At 45.5% G+C, this 21,334-nt stretch overlaps 1 protein-coding gene across 3 annotated transcripts in view; it reads right to left on the bottom strand.

Annotated features, from left to right (window-relative positions):
* LOC143769920 (solute carrier family 22 member 15-like) overlaps window positions 1–9,366 on the bottom strand; it is a 278,504-nt gene extending 269,138 nt beyond the window's left edge. The window contains exon 1 of one of the 3 annotated variants that reach the window (XM_077258975.1): window positions 9,104–9,366. In XM_077258975.1, the coding sequence (XP_077115090.1) occupies window positions 9,104–9,187 (84 nt within the window). In that variant the 5' untranslated portion in view covers window positions 9,188–9,366. The remainder of the gene's footprint in view (window positions 1–9,103) is intronic. The other 2 variants (XM_077258977.1, XM_077258976.1) reach the window with 2 other exon arrangements.
* Window positions 9,367–21,334: the final 11,968 nt, after the last annotated feature.

Below are 21,334 nucleotides of genomic sequence, written 5' to 3'. Positions count from 1 at the left end.
ATGCAAAATTGATGCGGATTTTATGCGGAATTAATGCAGATTTTACCACTGTGGATTTCTATAATGGAAGGGTGCAGAAACGCTGCAGATCTGCACAGAATAAGTGACATGCACTTCTTTTAAATCCGCAGCGTTTCCGCGCAAATTTTTCCGCACAGCTTTTTTTCCCATTGATTTACATTGTACTGTAAATCACAGTGCGGATCTGCAGCGTTTCCGCTGCGGATCCGCACTAAATCCGCATCGTGTGCACATAGCCTTAGGGCCTCGGTACAAGAAGTGCACCAAAATAATGGCAGACATGCTGGAAAACTCAAAAAGAAAACCCCAATATACGCTACACTTAAAGACGGCAGAGCAACGGGGTTGTATATGCGGTAACACTGTGGACTGCATTATCCGGTCGCTGCATGCTTATTATTTTGCTGACACTCTACATACTTTTTGCATATATGGTTTTGATCCTGTAATTTCCAGACTGGCTGTGCTCTCCTCTATGCCGCCAGCATTTTAACACCTCCAGATAATTCTCTCATCTCCACAGAGAACTAGTCTCTCCAGCACTAAAACAGCTGGGATCACTTTTACTTTATCTTTTTTTTTCCCTGGCGGGAAAACATGAAAGGTGTGATGTGTCCCAAGAGGTTCTGCAGCAGCAGCACCACCAGTGTTTCACAGCTTGTCATAAAGCCGAGTGCGATAATGAGTTACCAGCTACGTCTATAAATAGAGGAGAGAAGAGTCCATGAATGATTCATGTGTCAGAAACTTTAATTTAGCAGCTCCCTGAATCGCTGATGAGTTGGGTCAGGCTTTCACTTAAGTCTTAATGACACCAGAGAAGTTGATCGCTCCCTTGTAACACTATGCTTAGCGCACATTAAAGGGGTTGATCGGGGTTAGATAAACATAGCTGCTTTCTGGCATCACACCTATCCATACCTGGCCTCACAGCTCCACTGACATTAACAGGTCGGAGTAGATAAAAGTCATCTAGTGTCTTCTCCATCGCAGATGCCAGAACTCACCCCATTGTTTTCTAGATCGCTGTTGGCGGCTGATACATTCATTTTTATGCCAAACTAACCTGGGAGTGCACAGCATTGTTCTGTCTGGCTGCATGACCTGGTCACCAGCTATATACGGCCCAGGTATACATTTATCCTGACCCAGCTGACATAATATATGGACAAAAGTATGGGGAGACACGTCCTAAGCATTGAAGTCAGGTCATTCAGTCCTACCACAGAAGTACAACGCCCAGCCCCTCACCGTGCCGTCTGACTTTACTAACATTAGTGATGGAGCAGATCGTTCTTCAGAGCTCCCTCATACCAGCGTGGTCCTGTAATAGGACGTCACCGATGTAACAAGTCCGTTCATTACATTTCTTCCCTCCTAAATATTCCGCCATCGCCTGTGAGTGGTATTATTGAGAAGTGGAAGGAACTGCAGCAACACAGCCATGAAGTGGAGCCCACATAACATTACAGGGTGGGGTCACCGAGAGCGGAGGGTGTAAAAGTCACCAACGTTCTACTGATTCCATAACTGCAAAGACCAAACCTCCTCTGGTATTAATATCAGCAAAAAACACTGTTCCCCCACTGACAGCGTCATGACATTGACTTTCGTGGCTAAACAGCTCCATGAAAGTCGTACATCACCAAACACAATGCCAAGCATTAGATGGAGTAGTGTAAAACCGCCACCACTGTACAGTACTCGAGAGCAATGGAAATGTGTTGTAGAGTGACGGATCCACACTTCTCTTTCTGGTGTCTGATAGAGGCCAGGTTTGGTGAACGCCAGAACAACCTTTCCTCCCGGTCTGCACTGCGCCAGCTCTAAAGTTTGGTGAAAGAGGTATAATGGTATGTGGTTAGTTGACTTTCAGGGTCTGGCCTAAGCCTCTTTGTTCCAATAAAGGGAAAACTTAATGTTTCAGCAGAAGAAGACTTTTTGGACAATTACCGTACAGGTGTTCAGATTTGTGGGAATAGTTTGGGGAAGGTCTTTCTGTGTCCCCATGACAGTGCCCAGTGCATAGACACATAATTAGGGGAGTTTGGTGTGGAGAAACTTGACCAGCCGCTCAGAGCCGAGATGTGAACCCCATACAACATCTTTCATATAAACTAGCATGGAGCTTGTGAGCCATCTCCTCCAACTTCAGTATCTGACCTCACAAATGCTTTTCTAGATGAAGGGGCAATAATTTCCACAACTACCCCAAAGACACACTAGTCTTGGCTGAAAATGAGTGTGGTTTCGATAGGAAGAGGGTGGTAAGTCACTGCTAGACGTGCATTGTTTCCTTAAAGGGACCCTGTCAGGCCAGAATGACTGTTTAACCCAAGTCCTGCCGCTCGGTGCCTCACATCGAGGCCATTCATTTATGTTCACCTTCCCACCTGCTTGGTTTCCCTCTGTTTCCACCCTCCTCTTCTTTGATTGACAGCTCTGGCTTCCATAGGACCAAAGAAGGGAGGAGGATAGAAGGAAGCATGTTGGAAGGTGTATAAAAACGATTGGCCGCCGTGAGGCACCAAGTACCTGTACTTGGTTTGAACAGTCATTCTGTGCTGATAGAGGCCCTTTAACCCCTTTCTGCCATTAGACGTACTATTCCGCCCATGTGGGGTGAGCCCTACTTCCCATGAATGGAATAGTAAGTCATAGGCGATCGGCCGCACTCACGGGGGGAGCGCGGCCGATCGCCATCAGGTGTCAGCTGATTATTACACGGATCGCTCCCGGCACATTAACCCCCGAAACACTGCAATCAAACATGATCGCAGCATTCCGGCGGCATATGGAGGCATCACGCAGGGAGGGGGGTCCCTGCGTGCTTCCCTGAGACCCTCGGAGCAACGCGATGTGATCGTGTTGCTCCGAGGGTCTCCTACCACCTTCTCTCTGCAGGCCCCGCATCCAAAACGGCCGCGGGGCTCTATCCGGGTCCTACAGGGAGGTGGCTTGCAGCAGGCGCTCGCAAGCCTGCATTACTGCCTGTCAGATCGCTGATCTGCTGTCAATAGTGACTACATCATATAAATGGTTAACAGATTTAATCACATCAGCACCCTGAGATCATAATTGTGTGGTTCTGATGATTGCCATGGCAGATCACAACCAAATAGCTGTCATAGAGTCTCCCAGCTACAGTGACCTGTTCAGAAGTCAGCGACATTTAGGTGGTAAAAATACACTTTCTTGTCACGTCACTTAATAAACTACCTGTCAGCAGTTTTCAATAAGTCGGGGGGTGCTGTTTTTAAAATGGTATCATTTTGGAGGTCATATATATTGGGAAACCTCCAAAAGTCCCTTCAAAACTGGATAGGTCCCTCAAAAAAATAAATTTTGAAAATTTCCTTGAAAAAAAAAAATGAAAAATTGCTGTTACATTTTTAAACCTCCTAAATGGCTAACAAAATAATATAACATTTTACCAATCATGCTAATGTAAAGCAGACACGAGGGAAAGGTTATTTATTAATAACCCAACCGCCTCCAAGACTTCTCCCAAATATCCCCCATCCTCTGGAATTCTTTGCCTCAACTATCCGACTATCAACCACATTCGGATCCTTCAGACGGAACCTGAAAACCCATCTCTTCAGGAAAGCCTACAGCCTGCACTGACCCTGCTGCCTCCTCACTACTACCGGAGCTACCATCTCATCAACACCGGAGCGGCTACAACCCCCAACCTATTGTCTCCAGTCCTGTAGAATGTAAAGGTACCTTCACACGAAACGACTTTGTAACGATATCGCTAACGATCCGTGACGTTGCAGCGTCCTGGCTAGCGATATCGTTTAGTTTGACACGCAGCAGCGATCAGGATCCTGCTGTGATGTCGCTGGTCGCTGAATAAAGTTCAAAACTTTATTTGGTCGTCCGATCGCCGTGTATCGTTGTGTTTGACAGCAAAAGCAACGATACCAGCGATGTTTTACACTGGTAACCAGGGTAAACATCGGGTTGCTAAGCGCAGGGCCGCGCTTAGTAACCCGATGTTTACCCTGGTTACCAGCGTAAAATGTAAAAAAAACAAACAGTACACACTTACATGCGTCCCCCGCCGTCTGCTTCCCACACTGACTGAGCGCCGCAAAGTGAAAATGAAAGCACAGCACAGCGGTGACGTCACCGCTGTGCCCTGCTACTGCCGGCGCTCACACAGTGCAGGAAGCGGACGCCGGGGGACGCATGTAAGTATGTACTGTTTGTTTTTTTTACATTTTACGCTGGTAACCAGGGTAAACATCGGGTTACTAAGCGCGGCCCTGCGCTTAGCAACCCGATGTTTACCCTGGTTACCCGGGGACCTCGGCATCGTTGGTCGCTGGAGAGCGGTCTGTGTGACAGCTCTCCAGCGACCAAACAGCGACGCTGCAGCGATCGGCATCGTTGTCGCTATCGCTGCAGCGTCGCTTCGTGTGAAGGTACCTTAAGCCCGCAAGGGCAGGGTCCTCGCCCCTCTGTATCAGTCTGTAATTGTTAGTTTGCTTACTGTAAGTGATGTCTGTAATTTGTATGTAACCCCTCCTCATGTACAGCACCATGGAATCAATCTGCTATATAAATAAATAATAATTAATGGTTTTCTGTGGTATCACTATCTGGATTAAAGAGATAATATAGCAAAGTGTGAAAACGGCAAATTTTGTTACATTTTTGTCAAATTTCTGCTATTTTTTCTTCTTCTATAAATAAACAAAAACATATCAACGTAAATTTACCATTATCATAAATTATAATGTGCCATGAAAAAAACTATCTCAAAATCACTGGGATTTATTTGTTGAAGCATTCCAGAGTTATTACCACATAAAGTGACACTGGCCAGAATTAAAACATTTGGCCCGGTCACTAAGGCTACTTTCACACTAGCGTCGGGCTCGGCCCGTCGCTGTGCGTCGGGCCCACGTTCCCGACGCTAGCGTTGTCGCCGCCGCACAACGGGGGCAGCGGATGCATTTTTCCAGCGCATCCGCTGCCCCATTGTGAGGTGTGGGGAAGTGCGGGGAGGTGGGGGCGGAGTTCTGGCGGAGTTCCGGCCGCGCATGCATGGTCGGAAAAAGCGGACCGTCGGGAGCAAAAAACGTTACATGTAGCGTTTTTTGCTCCTGACGGTCCGCCACTGCACGACGCATCCGTCGCACGACGGGTGCGACGTGTGGCAATCCGTCACAATGCGTCGCTTAATGTTAATCAATAGTGAAAAAACGCATCCTGCAAACACTTTTGCAGGATGCGTTTTTTCGGCAAAACGACGCATTGTGACGGAATGCAGTTAACGCTAGTGTGAAAGTAGCCTAAGGCCTCTTTCACACTTCAGTTGTTTGGCGTCAGTCTAAAACCACCATTTTCCTCAAATAACGGATCAGTCATTTATTTTGGCGGATCCGCTATTTTCCCATAGACTGGCATTAGCGACGGATTGTGACGGATGGTCGTCCGTTCCATCCGCCATGCGACGGATCCGTCGAAATTTGTTGTCTAGACACAGACGGACATTAAAACATTTTTCGTCAATGCCGGAATGGCGGATCGCGACGGATTCGTCGCGTCCGCCATTCCATAGAATGGCCACCTATGGGCGACGGATCCGTCGCGACAGTCATTTCGGCGGATCCGTCGCCCCAATCCGCTTTTTCAATTGCGCATGCTCCAAAAGTAGATACTTTTCCCAGACAACCCCCAAGTAACGGATCCGTCTAAAAAACAGATCCGTTAGAACAGTTTTCTCAACAATTGTGACGGATCCGTCGATCCGTCACTATGTCGGAAGTGACTGACGCCAAACAACTGAAGTGTGAAAGAAGCCTAAGGGGTTAAAGAGAACCTGTCACCATGAAAATGCAGTGGAATCTGCAGGCAGCATGGTACAGAGCAGGAGGAGTGGGTGAAGACTGATGTATGGTTTTGTGAGTGAGATTCAGTATTCTCTGCTCTTTCTGGGATTTTCAGTGCAGTGGGCGGTCCTATCAGTGACTGACAGCTACCTCTGTATGCACTCTTAGACAACGACAGCTGTTAGTCACTGAGAGGACTGCCCACTGGACCAAAAATCCCAGAAAGAGCAGAGGGTTAAATGATAAAATCACAGGTTATTCTGAATATTTTTGCACTAAACTATACATCAATCTTCCCCACTCCTCCTGCTCTATAACATGGGGCCTGCAGATTGGATGGCATTTTAATGATGACAGGTTCACTTTAATGAGATTTGCCAATTATTGTTTTCTTTACAAATACATTTATTGTATGAACTATTACACAAATTACACATTTCAATATTAAAAAGGATAATTTTTGGAAGTATAACAACGAGATGCTCAGACTGGCTGTCAGCTCTCCCCAACCTGAGCGGGACAGCTGCATAAGAATACATGCTGTAACACTCAGGTCAGGAGAGCCGCCAGCCAGTGCAAGCGTTGCGATGCGATACATCTCAGAGATGTACGGCCGTCTGACTCTCCCCTGAAAGCAGATTATAATTATAGGATACACAGTACGGTTACAATTAAAGGGCTATTCTCATCTGAGCCTTTCAGGAGTTAATCAGGAATAATCCTGGCTAGATGCTGAACATGGGAGGTAGAGCTACAGAAACATCCAAGAATGGCTGAGGTATGCCCGCTACCTCTACAATCCCTACGGAAATAAACGGGAGGTATGAAAACCGCAGAGATCACTGTTTTAGGCCGGGTCACCCTTGCGAGTGTGATGCAAGAAACTCGCGCAAGTCTCTCGCATCAATACCCGGCACTGCCGCCTGCACTGGGGACCGGAGCATTCAGCTGCATAGAAATACAGTACATGCAGCCGCACGCTCTGGTCCCGAGTGCTGGCAGCAGTGCCGAGTATTGCAGCGCGAGTTTCTCGCGTTGCACACGTAAGTATGACCCCGGCCTTACACTATTTCTGTAGCTCTCAGTCATTTATATGGGAGACTGTGTGGATCAACTCAGCGGTGTCCGAATCTCATCCTCCTGGTCAACATATGGACTGAGATTTTCCTGTAAAATAAAAAGGGACTGTCTATTCCAGAAATCAGCACCACTGCCCAGAGGTTTTACTGCGGTTCAGATTTTTTTCAGTTGAATGTGGATAAACGGCAATACAAAAAACCACCTGTTGGCAAGAGTGGCACTGTTTCAAAAAATTATATTTCTACCACTTTGCTTTAGGCTAGGGCTACCAGACTGGATTTCCTCTCATCTGAGAAAATGGGTCCGATTATGCTAATCATACTGATCAGACTGTGAGCATGGTGTGATCCAATGTTCTCAGATAAGGAGAAGATGAAAAGAAAAAAAAAAATCTCCATTCATTCAGTCAGTGGAAATTGGACTGCACTCAGCTGATATCTGAGTGCAGTCTGATTTTTTTTCCACGGACTCATTAACTTGCCAGGCTGAGTAGGATCTGAATATCGGATGCAACTCATGTACGCTGAGATTTTTTTCCCCTCGGACTATGCCAGAAGGATAAAAAAAAAAAAAAAAATCAGACATGTGCATGGAGTAACATTGGTCCAAATGCAATCCAATATTTTGTCAGATCGCACTCAGTTGGAAAATACGGTCATATGCATGAGCCCTTAGGATAAGTCGGCAATATCAGATAAGCACCAGTGCGGAGCAAAACTCTGCAGCGGCGTTAGTGGCAGCTTCCGGTAATTCAGATCCAGGGACTTTTGCAGTAACTCATGAGTCATACTGGAAAAACTGACCTCCTGTTTCTCCATAGAGCTTAGAAGGGTTCACCTAGTCAATTTTTAATCACATGATTTCATAGATCTAATGGAAAAGAGAAGAATTAGCTGCGTAGAAAGGTAAAATGAACAATTGTAGGTACACAGTGCTATATAATATGACTGGACTATATGAAGAAGATAAAAATGTTAACGGGAGGAGGAGGTGTGCTTCATTAATCAATATCATAGCAATGGAGAAGCCCTTTAAGATCGCGGTCAGTCAGTAGCTATTACTTCTGGTCCCTCATACAGAGGCACATTAGGCTTGGCAGATACAGCGTTTGTTATGAGGAGACGGGAGTAAGTCACTGTCAGACATCACTGGTGGCGACTTGTCTCCTGTAAAGGATTTTCTACTCTTTTGTAAAACTGCACCAAAGGAAGGGATCATAATAAAAGATGGAAATTGGTCTTCCTCAGCCTCCTAAACCCCTAGTGGTGCTCTGGTGGTCTTTACTGAGACCTGAAGTGATGGCGGCCACTGATTGGCCGCAATGTCAAGCGACTGATGGACAGGAAATGATAAGGTCATTCCGGTCAGTCACCCGAGCCTGAAGACAATCAGTGGCCAGGTGACTAAACGTCATCACTTCTGGACCAGAGGCAGAGTGGGATCGGAGAGGGGTCAGCAGACAGCGCAGTGGGTCAGGATGGTCACGCTGATTCCACGTTCATGTATAGTGTATGGCGGCTTTAGAGGCGCAAAGGACAAGCGGCCTCTCCATAGTATATGGTGCAGCCGCAGTGACTGGCGCGGGCTGGCTGTGGGGCGTCAGGTCACGTACACCAGCAGGATCCTGTGCTGACTATGTACGGCATATGCTGGGTGTCACCGCGTAGTCGGGGGCTTTATGGGCACAGAGGACAAGCGGCCTCGCCACAGTATATGGTGCAGGGGCACTGACTGGCGCGGGCTGGCTGTGGGGCGTCAGGTCACGTACACCAGCAGGATCCTGTGCTGTGTGCGGCATATGCCGGGTGTCACCACGTAGTCGGGGGCTTTATGGGCGCAGAGTACAAGTGGCCTCTCCACAGTATATGGTGCAGCCGCAGTGGCTGGCTGTGGGGCGTCAGGTTACCAGCAGGATCCTGTGCTATGTGCGGCATATGCCGGGTGTCACCGCGTAGTCGGGGGCTGGATGACACCATCGCACAGCTCGGCCCCCGCTCACAGCACACAAGCACCTGTGGATCTGGCTGCCACCACTTCTGATGACCCCTCACCCTGGAGGAGACTCTCAGTGAGCTCTATGAGGGGAAGCAATGTGGCATGTCTGCAGCCTTACGATGCAACTACGGCAGTGTCACACACCACATGACAGGACCGACCTGCAGCAGGACCAGGAACCCTGTCAGCCGCTTCTGACACCAGCCGAACTCCCCGACTGAGAGAAAAGCCTCATCTACGTCCATCTGCTGTCATCTAACAGCCAAGTTACAGGTAGCTCAGCCTCTGACGTCACCGTGCTAGGGGCTGACGTGCTACTTCGCAATTGTACGGCATCCGGACCTGCTTCGTGCGGCCCAAGCCTCGCTTTCACTACATGGAGTCTTTCATGACGCGTGTAGTGACGTCACAGGTTTCCGCTCGGCAGTGGTGTATGATTGGCTGGAATTTGAGGGTTACAGCTGTGTCCTTAACTACCGTGCTGACGTTGGTTGCTCGTCACTGACACTAGCGGTGCGGAGCTGTAGTGTTGTATGTGGGGAGTGCGCACTTAAAGTGTGTGCTGCGGTTATCTCCATGCGGTTTGCAGCAGAACTCTCCCGTGGTGACCGCAGCTGTCCTAGTTACTAGTGAAGAGACCTCCATTCCCTGCAGGTCTCCCCCAGAGCACAGCGCCCACCTCTCCAGGGCTGCCAGGAGCTCTCAGTTATGGAGACGCCATCCTGGGGTGCTATGTGAGCAGCAGGGCCAGCACCCAGGGAAGCCGGGCAAGTGTCACTGTGCCTGCTCCGTATGGCTGTGTGCACAGTACGTAGCGGTTCCAGAGCTCCCTCTGTACAGCGCCATAGTCTGCTGCGTCCCACACCCCAGTGTAGCTCCGATCACAGCGCTCCGACCTCTGGGTATGGTCCAACGGTCAGTAATCGGCAGCGCTATGGACGCTGCACATGTCCGCTCCATCCAAAGCGCTGCCGGCCATCTATCGAAGGTAAATCCGCATGTGTTCATTGAACCGTGCGGAATCACAGCACCCAATACATTGGATGGGGACATTTATTCCACGTGTGATCCGCAGGCGTCGTTGGCATGGGTTTTCTTGAAATCCCATCCACTATGCTGTAACATCTGACCCCTGCGGGTGTATGCAGTGTCCAAACGGCAGCGTTTACTGACTGTGGGAACATACCTTAAGATGTTGCTGTCATTTTTTAAAAGGGCATTTAAAGGGCCTCTGTCAGCACAGAATGACAGTTCAGACCAAGTACAGGCGCTTAGTGCTTCATGGCAACCAATCGGTTATATACATCGTCCCACCTTCTTGGTTTCCATCTATCTTCACCCTTCTCCGGTCCTATGAAGCCAGAGCTGTCAAAACAAGGGGGTGGGGTGTAGAGCAAGGGTAAACCAGCAGGTGGGCAGGTGTATATAAATGGCCGCGCCATGATGCACTGAGCATTGGGACTTAGTTTGAACAGTCACTCTGTGATGACAGATTTCCTTTAAAGAGACTCTGTCAGTAGGATCCCTAACAAATAGACAATCCCTGCATGTGTTGTGGATGTCAATCAGAGACGAGACATGCAGCCGCGAGGACTCAAACATACAGGTGATTCTCACAAAATTAGAATATCATCAAAAAATTATTTCAGTTTTTCAAAAAGTGAAACTTATATAGAGTCATTACAAACAGAGTGATCTATTTCATGTTTTTTTTTGTTAATGTTGATGATTATGGCTTACAGCCAATGAAAACCCAGGAGCGTCTTACCTGGGCCAAGCAGAAAAAGAACTGGACTGTTGCTCAATGGTCCAAGGTGTTGTTTTCAGATGAAAGTAAATTTTGCATTTCATTTGGAAATCAAGGTCCCAGAATGTGGGGGAAGAGTGGAGAGGCCACAATCCAAGTGTGAAGTTTCCACAATCAGTGATGGTTTGGGGAGCCATGTCATCTCCTGGTGTAGGTCCACTGTGTTTTATCAAGACCAAAGTCAGCGCAGCCGTCTACCAGGAAATTTTAGAGCACTTCATGCTTCCCTCTGCCAACAAGTTTTTTGGAGAAGGAAATTTCATTCTCCAGCAGGATTTGGCACCTGTCCACACTGCCAAAAGTACCAATACCTGGTATAAAACAACAGTATCACTGTGCTTGATTGGCCAACAGTCGTCTGACCTTAACCTCATAGATAATCTATGGGGGGGTATTGTCAAGAGGAAGATGAGACACCAGACCCAACAATGCAGATGAACTGAAGGCTACTATCAAAGCAACCTGGGCTTCCATAACACCTCAGCAGTGCCACAGGCTGATCGCCTCCATGCCATGCCACATTGAGGCAGTAATTGATGCAAAAGGACCCCCGACCAAGTATGGAGTACATTTACTGAACATACATTTCAGTAGGCCAACATTTCGGATTTTAAAATCCTTTTTCAAGCTTGTGCTATAAAGTATTCTAATTTACTGAGAATAATGACTTTTGGGTTTTCATTGGCTGTAAGCCATAATCATCAACATTAACAGAAATAAACACGTAAAATAGATCACTCTGTTTGGGTTTTCACTGGCTGTAAGCCATAATGTAAGCCATAATCATCAGCATTAACAGAAATAAACATTTGAAATAGATCACTCAATTTGTAATGATTCTATACACTGCGTGCAAAATTATTATGCAAGTTGTATTTCGATCACATGATACTTTTTATACATGTTGTCCTACTCCAAGCTGTTTAGGCTTGAGAGCCAACTACCAATTAAGTAAATCAGGTGATGTGCATCTCTGTAATGAGGAGAGGTGTTGTCTAATGACATCAACACCCTAATAAGGTGTGCTTTATTATTAACTTCCTTTCCTTTGGCAAAATGGGTCAGAAGAGAGATTTGATGGGCTCTGAAAAGTCCAAAATTGTGAGATGTCTTGCAGAGGGATGCAGCAGTCTTGAAATTGCCAAACTTTTGAAGTGTGATCACCGAACAATCAAGCGTTTCATGGCAAATAGCCAACAGGGTCGCAAGAAGCATGTTGGGCAAAAAAGGCGCAAAATAACTGCCCATGAATTGAGGAAAATCAAGCGTGAAGCTGCCAAGATGCCATTTGCCACCAGTTTTGCCATATTTCAGAGCTGCAGCGTTACTGGAGTATCAAAAAGCACAAGGTGTGCGATACTCAGGGACATGGCCAAGGTAAGGAAGGCTGAAAAACGACCACCTTTGAACAAGAAACATAAGATAAAACGTCAAGACTGGGCCAAGAAATATCTTAAGACTGACTTTTCAAAGGTTTTATGGACTGATGAAATGAGAGTGACTCTTGATGGGCCAGATGGATGGACCAGAGGCTGGATCAGTAAAGGGCAGAGAGCTCCACTCCGACTCAGACGCCAGCAAGGTGGAGGTGGGGTACTGGAATGGGCTGGTATCATCAAAGATGTACTTGTGGGACCTTTTCGGGTTGAGGATGGAGTGAAGCTCAACTCCCAGACCTACTGCCAGTTTCTGAAAGACAACTTCTTCAAGCAGTGGTACAGGAAGAAGTCGGTATCATTCAAGAAAAACATGATTTTCATGCAGGACAATGCTCCATCACATGCCCCCAACTACTCCACAGCGTGAACAAAAAATTCGTCAGTTTGAAATGCTATATAAGCATATATGGCGACTCATGAAATGAATAGCAATATAGGAGAACCCAGAGTCAAAACTGGCCAAAGAATTCACAAAAGATTATATTTATTAAATAAATTCATTGCAATAATAAAATGAACAGTAGCAAAATAGTTAAAAAGAGCATATAGTAACTGCATCCATAAGTACATCCAATCGCCCAAGTGACTATGACAGGACCAGAGTGAATATGATACACAATTTAACAGCCATAAGGGTCAAAGCAAGTGCTGCCCACACATGAGTATAATTACCACAGGTGTATAGTGATCAGACAAAGTCTGAAATAGTATACTGCCCCGAGGAAGCGGCAATAACCTACTGCGAAACGTGCGTTGGGGCACACGATCCAGGACTCTGACAGGACCTTACTACACACATGGGTAATTTATTTATCTGATATTTTTGTTACCATTGATATATATCCACGGTGTGATATAGTGATCTTTACTATTTGAGTATTGGCAGTATACTATTTCAGACTTTGTCTGATCACTATACACCTGTGGTAATTATACTCATGTGTGGGCAGCACTTGCTTTGACCCTTATGGCTGTTAAATTGTGTATCATATTCACTCTGGTCCTGTCATAGTCACTTGGGCGATTGGATGTACTTATGGATGCAGTTACTATATGCTCTTTTTAACTATTTTGCTACTGTTCATTTTATTATTGCAATGAATTTATTTAATAAATATAATCTTTTGTGAATTCTTTGGCCAGTTTTGACTCTGGGTTCTCCTATACTGCTACTCCACAGCGTGGCTGGCCAGCAAAGGTCTCAAAGAAGAAAAAAAAATGACATGGCCCCCTTGTTCACCTGATCTGAACCCCATAGAGAACCTGTGGTCCCTCATAAAATGTGAGATCTACAGGGAGGGAAAACGGTACACCTCTCGGAACAGTGTCTGGGAGGCTGTGGTGGCTGCTGCACGCAATGTTGATTGTAAACAGATCAATCAACTGACAGAATCTATGGATGGAAGGCTGCTGAGTGTCATCATGAAGAAACATGGCTATATTGGGCACTATTTTTTTAGATTTTGTTTTTGCATGTCAGAAATGTTTATTTCTATATTTTGTGCAGTTATATTGGTTTACCTGGTGAAAATAAACAAGTGAGATGGGAATATATTTGGTTTTTATTAAGTTGCCTAATAATTCTGCACAGTAATAGTTACCTGCACAAACAGATATCTTCCTAAGATAGCCAAAACTAAAAAAAAAACACTCCAACTTCCAAAAATATTAAGCTTTGATATTTATGAGTCTTTTGGATTGATTGAGAACATAGTTGTTGATCAATAATAAAAATAATCCTCTAAAATACAACTTGCCTAATAATTTTGCACGCAGTGTATAATATGAGTTTCACTTTTTGTATTGAAGAACTGAAATAAATGAACTTTTTGATATTCTAATTTTCTGAGAAGGACCTGTATATGCAACATTTTCTGGCAATAAACTTGATCTACTGTATATGACAAAAACAATGCGCGCTCGCAATAAACTGCTGAGCAAAGTCTGACATTTTAACCCATTTATGACAGGCGTCATCATGAGCAACTTTTCTATGACAAAAATTCTGTTTTTTCAAAAAAATAAAAGCTTTCCTTTGCTTTGGCTACTCAAGCTTTAGGTCTTCCACCTCTAACATGTGAATTATAACAGTCCATACTGCACAGATATCATCTGTATTTTCACATGTGTGAGGTTTTAGCATTCTGATGTTCATAGGCAGATCAAGCGAATTATTTGAAATAGTTAAAATTCTGTTGATTTTTGGACATTTTATTGATTCCATCACGTTGATAACAGAATCCCTGGAAAAGGGAGGTGTAAGGTTGTTGCCGTTCTGATTGACGGAAATGCATCGTCGGTTGTCATCATCCCAGACGTCAAGCACAAGCTGCTGATAAGGTGAATGTGTACCTGCAGTCGCACATGTGCAGCATTGGAGATGAGGACGACATTACTTAAGCTTTGTCTCTTTGATGGACAATTGTAACAGCCTAAAGCAGTATACATCTCGGAAGTTCTCAGCCTGATAATCACCTCATTTTACCCTTTGAGCTTAGACCTTTCATCACAAAACTCCGACAAAAAGGATTACATCTCTCCCATAATTTCTTCTTTTCGACAGCACAAGGTGCTCATGCTTTCCCCTACCCTGCCATAGAGTCCTAGATGAAAGTCAAAATCAGTGTTTGAGCCCTGTAAACAGTTGCTGCATTGATGGGATCTCCTGCAGCTTCTCATGGCATCCCCCCCAAATTAAGATTAGTCTTTTCCTATTGACGTAGTATATTTCCCAATCGGGAATCACTGCTATTGAGGTTGTAGGGCAGGGGTGGGGTGAACCTCAGGCCTCATGACCTTTTTTTATGGCACCCAAAAGATTTTCGAGTACTGCAATGCTCAAACCAGCAGCTGTGTTTTGACGGCCCTTTAATTTCTTCTTACTCTGCGATCACACGCAGCATTCACTACTGAACGATATGGCGCATGTAACGAACAGAAGCGGAGGCACAGGTGGTGAAGTTCACATTTGTTTTTTATTGATAAATCTGTGGAACCTCGGGACCATGATCCGGGGGCTCTGAAGAGGGCGTAACTACGTGAGCCCCAGACACCCGTATTAAGTCCCCTCGAGCAGGGTCAGAATGGAATGCCTGGAGGACACGGGTGCTACCTCCAGTTAGACCCCGAACACGTGGCAGCTGTCCCAGCGGGACAAATGGACAAACAGAGGTAGCAGATGTGGAGCTGACCAGTGGATTCTGGGTGTACGGGTAGGAGCTTACACCGGTGGTACTGGTGTTGTCCATTGGAACGGATGGCCAAATGGCGGGACGTGACGAAACTGGCGTAGACAGAATAGATGTCGTCCAGTATAGCCGGGTAGCAGGCGGATGTTAGTCTGCGGAGACAAACAGTGTAAGCGGAGTACTGGCAAAACACTGCAGAAGCTAAGCACACATTAGCTGAAACCGGAAGCTAGCAACTAAGGATAATTGTTGCTTGGGCACCCTCCCTATGGCGGAGGGCTAGAAATAGTAATCACTAACACGCCATTGGTCAGAAATACTTTTGAAAAATGCGCGCTGTCTCTTTAAGAGACCGGGAGTGCGCACGTGACTTAAGCACTCTACCCGAGGACCTGCTGGCCGCGCGCCAGAAAGCAGGAGGAAGAGAGGAAGCAGGGGCTGCAGCAGGACGGCATGGGGCCAGCACAAAGCGGGAGTCCCACCGAAGACCCGGCAAAGGTACGGGATCGGCCGGCACAGAGCGGGAGTCCCGCCGGCAACCCTGCAAAGGTACAGGACCGGGTGTAACAGCGCAGATTACGTCCAGACACTGGCAACTGCCAGTAATTCAGTAAAAGATAGCTGACAGCACTCAATACCTGGACATAAGTCCAAGTAACCCACTTGGACATATTCAGCAAACAAAGGTAGACAGCGTCCAATCCAAAGTGTTCAGTCAAATAATATGGTTCTTTCCACCATCAATATATGCAACGTTTGGACCTATTACAGGTCTTTATCAAGTACACACAGTAAAGGGACGGCTTATATAGTGTGGTTTACACATACTGTATATACCAATCATTACAAAGACTCAGCCCCCTCATTAAAAATACATCAAATACATACATTTTTTAATACAGAACAACAGAATCCCAGCTCACAATAAAAACCAGTATAAAAAACAAGGACAAACATATAAAGAATTACTCATGTAAAGTGACTAGATCATCTATAGTTTAATAGGAATACAATGATCAGCCAATCTAAAAGAAGCATTAGTGTTGTCATGGTCACGTTTCACCAATCCTTAAATAGTTGGGCGTACATACATAATATCACCCCTCCCACGGATCGACCTCACATGTCTGGACAGTGATTTGAAGCCCTGGACCTGGCGAACCTAACCACCTTATTTTTGTCCAGATGGATTTAAGCAGGCAGAAATAATTGTGTCCTTCCCACGGAGGAGATATGTACACTGTGGAGACACGGCAGTGAGTGGGTGTTCTCATCCACTGGCCTGGCAGTCTTTCGAAAGACTGCATGAACCAGGGCTTGTACCACTGAATGCCGGCTCTCTCCCCGAAGGCAGAACACTACCCAGACAACAGAGGATGACGATAAAACAGTGTGGCAATAATTTATTGAACCGCCAACACACAATAGCATACAGAACAGTTCCAGCAAATACCCAAGATGGTGAAATTATAGAGCCTCACCCTTCCTCTGACTCACCGGGATTAGAGCTGCTTCCAGTGCTGAATACCCCCACCAGTGGCTCCTCATTTTTGGCGGGCCCCAACATCGAGGAGGTAACGACAAGCTTAGGAAGCTAACTGAGAGCAGTAAGATATGTGGCCAGGTGACCCGATTGTCCCAACCTGGATTCTTTAAGACATCTCTGGGGTTTCAGTGATGGTCATTGAAGCAGTCCTGTGCTCTTCCAGCTGGGGCCGTAGTCCCTTTACCCCGAAGCCTGTTTTCAACTTCCTGACAGGCCATTTTTTTCAATTCTGACCACTGTCACTTTATGAGGTCATAACTCTGGAACGCTTCAACGGATCCCGGTAATTCTGAGAATGTTTTCTCGTGACATATTGTACTTTATGATACTGGTAAAATTTCTTCGATATGACACGTTTATTTGTGAAAAAAACTGAAATTTGGCGAAAATTTTGAAAATTTAGCAATTTTTTAACTTTGAATTTTTATGCCCTTAAATCAGAGAGATATGTCACAAAAAATAGTTAATAAATAACATTTCCCACATGTGTACTATACATCTTCACAATTTTGGAAACAAAATATTTTTTTTTCAGGAAGTTATAAGGGTTTAAAGTTGACAAGCGATTTTTCATTTTTTCAATAAAATTTACGAAACCGTTTTTTTTTTGGGACCACCTCACACTTGAAGTCACTTTGAGGGGTCTATATGATAGAAAATACCCAAAAGTGACACTATTCCAAAAACTGCACCCCTCAAGGTACTCAAAACCACACTCAAGAAGTTTATTAACCCTTCAGGTGCTTCACAGGAGCTGAAGCAATGAGGAAGGAAAAAATGAACATTTAACTTTTTAGTCACAAAAATGATCTTTCGGCAACAATTTGTTTATTTTCACAAGTGTAAACGGAGAAAATAGTCCACTAAAATTGTTGAGCAATTTCTCCTGAGTACGCCGATACCCCATATGTGGGGGAAATCTACTGTTTGGGCGCACGGCAGGGCTCGGAAGGGAAGGAGCACCTTTTGACTTTTTGAACGCAAAATTGGCTGGAATTGAGAGCGGACGCCATGTTGCGTTTGAAGAGCCCCTGATGTGCCTAAACATTGGTAAAACCCCCACAAGTGACCCCATTTTGGAAACTAGACCCTTTAACGAACTTATGTAGCTGTGTGGTGAGCAGTTTGAACCCTCAGGCTCTTCACAGAAGTTTATAATGTAAAGCCGTGAAAAAAAAAACAACAATTTTTTTCCACAAAAATGATCTTTCAGCAATGATTTTTTTATTTTCACATGTGTAAAAGGAGAAAATGGTCCACTAAAATTCTTGAGCAATTTCTCCTGAGTACGCTGATACCCCATATGTGGGGGAAATCTACTGTTTGGGCGCACGGCAGGGCTCGGAAGGGAAGGAGCACCTTTTGACTTTTTTAACGCAAAATTGGCTGGAATTGAGAGCGGACGCCATGTTGCGTTTGAAGAGCCCTTGATGTGCCTAAACATTGGTAAAACCCCCACAAGTGACCCCATTTTGGAAACTAGACCCTTTAACGAACTTATGTAGCTGTGTGGTGAGCAGTTTGAACCCTCAGGCTCTTCACAGAAGTTTATAATGTAAAGCCGTGAAAAAAAAACAACAATTTTTTTCCACAAAAATGATCTTTCAGCAATGATTTTTTTATTTTCACATGTGTAAAAGGAGAAAATGGTCCACTAAAATTCTTGAGCAATTTCTCCTGAGTACGCCGATACCCCATATGTGGGGGAAAACCACTGTTTGTGCGCACGGCAGGGCTCAGAATGGAAGGAGTGACGTTTTGGATTGCAGACGTTGATGGAATGGTCTGCTGGCATCATGTTGCATTTGCAGAGGCCCTGATGTGCCTAAACAGTGGAAATCCTGCACAACTGACCCCATTTTGGAAACTAGACCCCCAAAGGAATTTATTTAGATATGTGATGAGCACCGTGAGGGTATGTTTCCACGTTCAGGATTGCCTCAGGATTTAGTAAGGATTTTATGCAGGTAAAATCCTGACCAAATCTGCACCTGAGGTCACTGGCAGGTCACCTGCGTTGTTCATGCGTTGTTTGTGTATTGTAAGGACATGCTGCGTTCTTAAAAGACGCGCCGCATGTCTGTTTTCACGGGTCTGCCACATGCGTCTTTTAATGCATAGTGGAGACGGGATTTCATGAAATCCCCTCCACTATGCTGTAACATCTGGACGCTGCGTGTTTGACACTGCGGCTCAACGCAGCGTCAAACACGCAGCGTTTCCTGAACATGGAAACATACCCTAAACCTCCAAGTGCCTCACAGAAAATTATAACGTTAAGTCGTGAAAATTAAAAAAACAATTGACCCCATTTTGGAAACTACACCTCTGAAGGAATTTATCTAGAGGCATAGTTTTATGGTAATAATTATAATGCTTTTGGATAATTGACGCCTCTCCATTATTAACCTGGCTTAATGTCACCTTACAATAGCAAGGTGACATTAACTCTTCATTACCCCATATCCCACCGCTACACGGGATTGGGAAGACAGTGGCCAAGTGCCAGAATAGGCGCATCTTCCAGATGTGCCTTTTCTGGCGTGGCTGGGGGCAGATGTTTTTAGCCGGGGGGGGGCAATAACCATGGACCCTCTCTAGGCTATTAATATCTGCCCTCAGTCACTGGCTTTACCACTCTGGCGGAGAAAATTGCGCGGGAGCCCACGCCAATTTTTTCCGCTATTTAACCCTTTATTTTACAAGCTAGAGAGCCCAAATATTCCACATACACACTACTAAGGCCTTGTTCACACCATCCTTTTTTTTTCTGCGGATTTTTCAGGTCCTGATTTGAGAAAACCCGCAGTGCAAAACCGCGGTGGATTTCCCTGCAGTTTTCTGTGCGGGTTCTCCTGCGGATTTCACTGCGGGTTTCCAACTGCACTTTCCTATTGGTGCAGGTGGAAAACAGTTGCGGAATCCGCAGAAAGAAGTGACATGCTACTTCTTTTTTTCCGCAGAAAATCAGCGCGGATTTTCAGGCGGAAAAAAGGAAAGTGGGCACAGCGGATTTGGTTTTCCATAGGGTAACATTGTACTGTACCCTGCATGGAAAACGTCTGCGGATCCGCAGCTGCAAATCCGCTGCAGATCCGCAGCAAAAACCGCAGCGTGTGAACATAGCCTACCATTAGTAGTGTGGAATATGCAAAAAAAAGGGATATGAGATGGTTTACTGTATGTAAACCATGTCGCATATCCTGTCGGGTTTGTGAAGGAGATAGGAAAAGCCGGCAATTGAATTACCGGCTTTTCTGCTATCTCGCGCTGAATTAAATATAAATACAGTATATATATATATATATATATATATATATATATATATAATGTGTCTCAATGACATATATATATATATAGACTGTATATACGTTTTAACGAAAATTTGAGCCCATAAATCCATTAGATGTCGGTTTTGCAAGCCTGCGAGAAAATCTTGCAGTACGGATTCCATACGGATTACATACGGAGGATGACATGCGCAAAATACGCTGCCACACCCTGCCTGCGGATGACATATGGATCACTATTTTGGGAACATTTCTGCGTATTACGGCCGTAAATAACGGACCGTATTTTCATACGCTGAGTGTGACGCCGGCCTTAGACTGCGAAGTCCGCTACACTAACTAGCTAAAAAAAGAAAAATTCCCATGGTGCAGTCTCTGATCAGCAGAGATACTGATCAAAGCACTGCGGACACAGGAAGCGCACAAATGCTCTGCGCAGGATGCGCGCAGAGGAAAAAAGGACGAAAAAATGCGTTAAAAAATCAATTGGAGGGAAAGGGAGGAGGGGTACTGGAACAGGGATGGGGGGGACTAAGAAAGGAGTGGGGGAGGTGCTGCTGCTGTGATCACAGGAGTCACACAGCAGGCAGATCGCAACACACAGCACAGAGCAGGAAAATGGAGCAGGACGCTGAAGCAGGAGGCAGGACATTGCCGGGTTGATCACACTGTCCACTGTTATGACCTGATGGTTAAGAGGCCACACTGATATGACCTGGTGGCTAAAACGCAACATGGAACGAGCTCTGAGAAGGTGGTATCTCTACTGACCGCAGTCCCTAATCCTAACAACAACACTAGTAATAGCCGTGGGATGTTCCTGACTCCCTAGACACCTCTTCACAGCCTAAGAACTAACTACCCCTAAAGAAGGAAATAGAAAGCTATCTTGCCTCAGAGAAAACCCCAAAAGGAAAGACAGCCCCCCACAAATATTGGCTGTGAGTGGAGAGGGAAATGACGTACACAGAAATTAAATCAGATTTCAGCAAAGGAGGCCAATACAAAACTTGATAGACAGAGAGAAAAGGATACTGTGCGGTCAGTATTAAAAACTACAAAATCCACGCAGAGTTTACAAAAATGAACTCCACACCGACTCACGGTGTGGAGGGGCAAATC

This window comes from Ranitomeya variabilis, chromosome 4 (genome assembly GCF_051348905.1).
Source record: "Ranitomeya variabilis isolate aRanVar5 chromosome 4, aRanVar5.hap1, whole genome shotgun sequence".
Classification (NCBI taxonomy): domain Eukaryota; kingdom Metazoa; phylum Chordata; class Amphibia; order Anura; family Dendrobatidae; genus Ranitomeya; species Ranitomeya variabilis.
The sequence above is the reverse complement of the archived record's forward strand: the minus strand, read 5'-3'. Positions and strand labels throughout refer to the sequence as shown.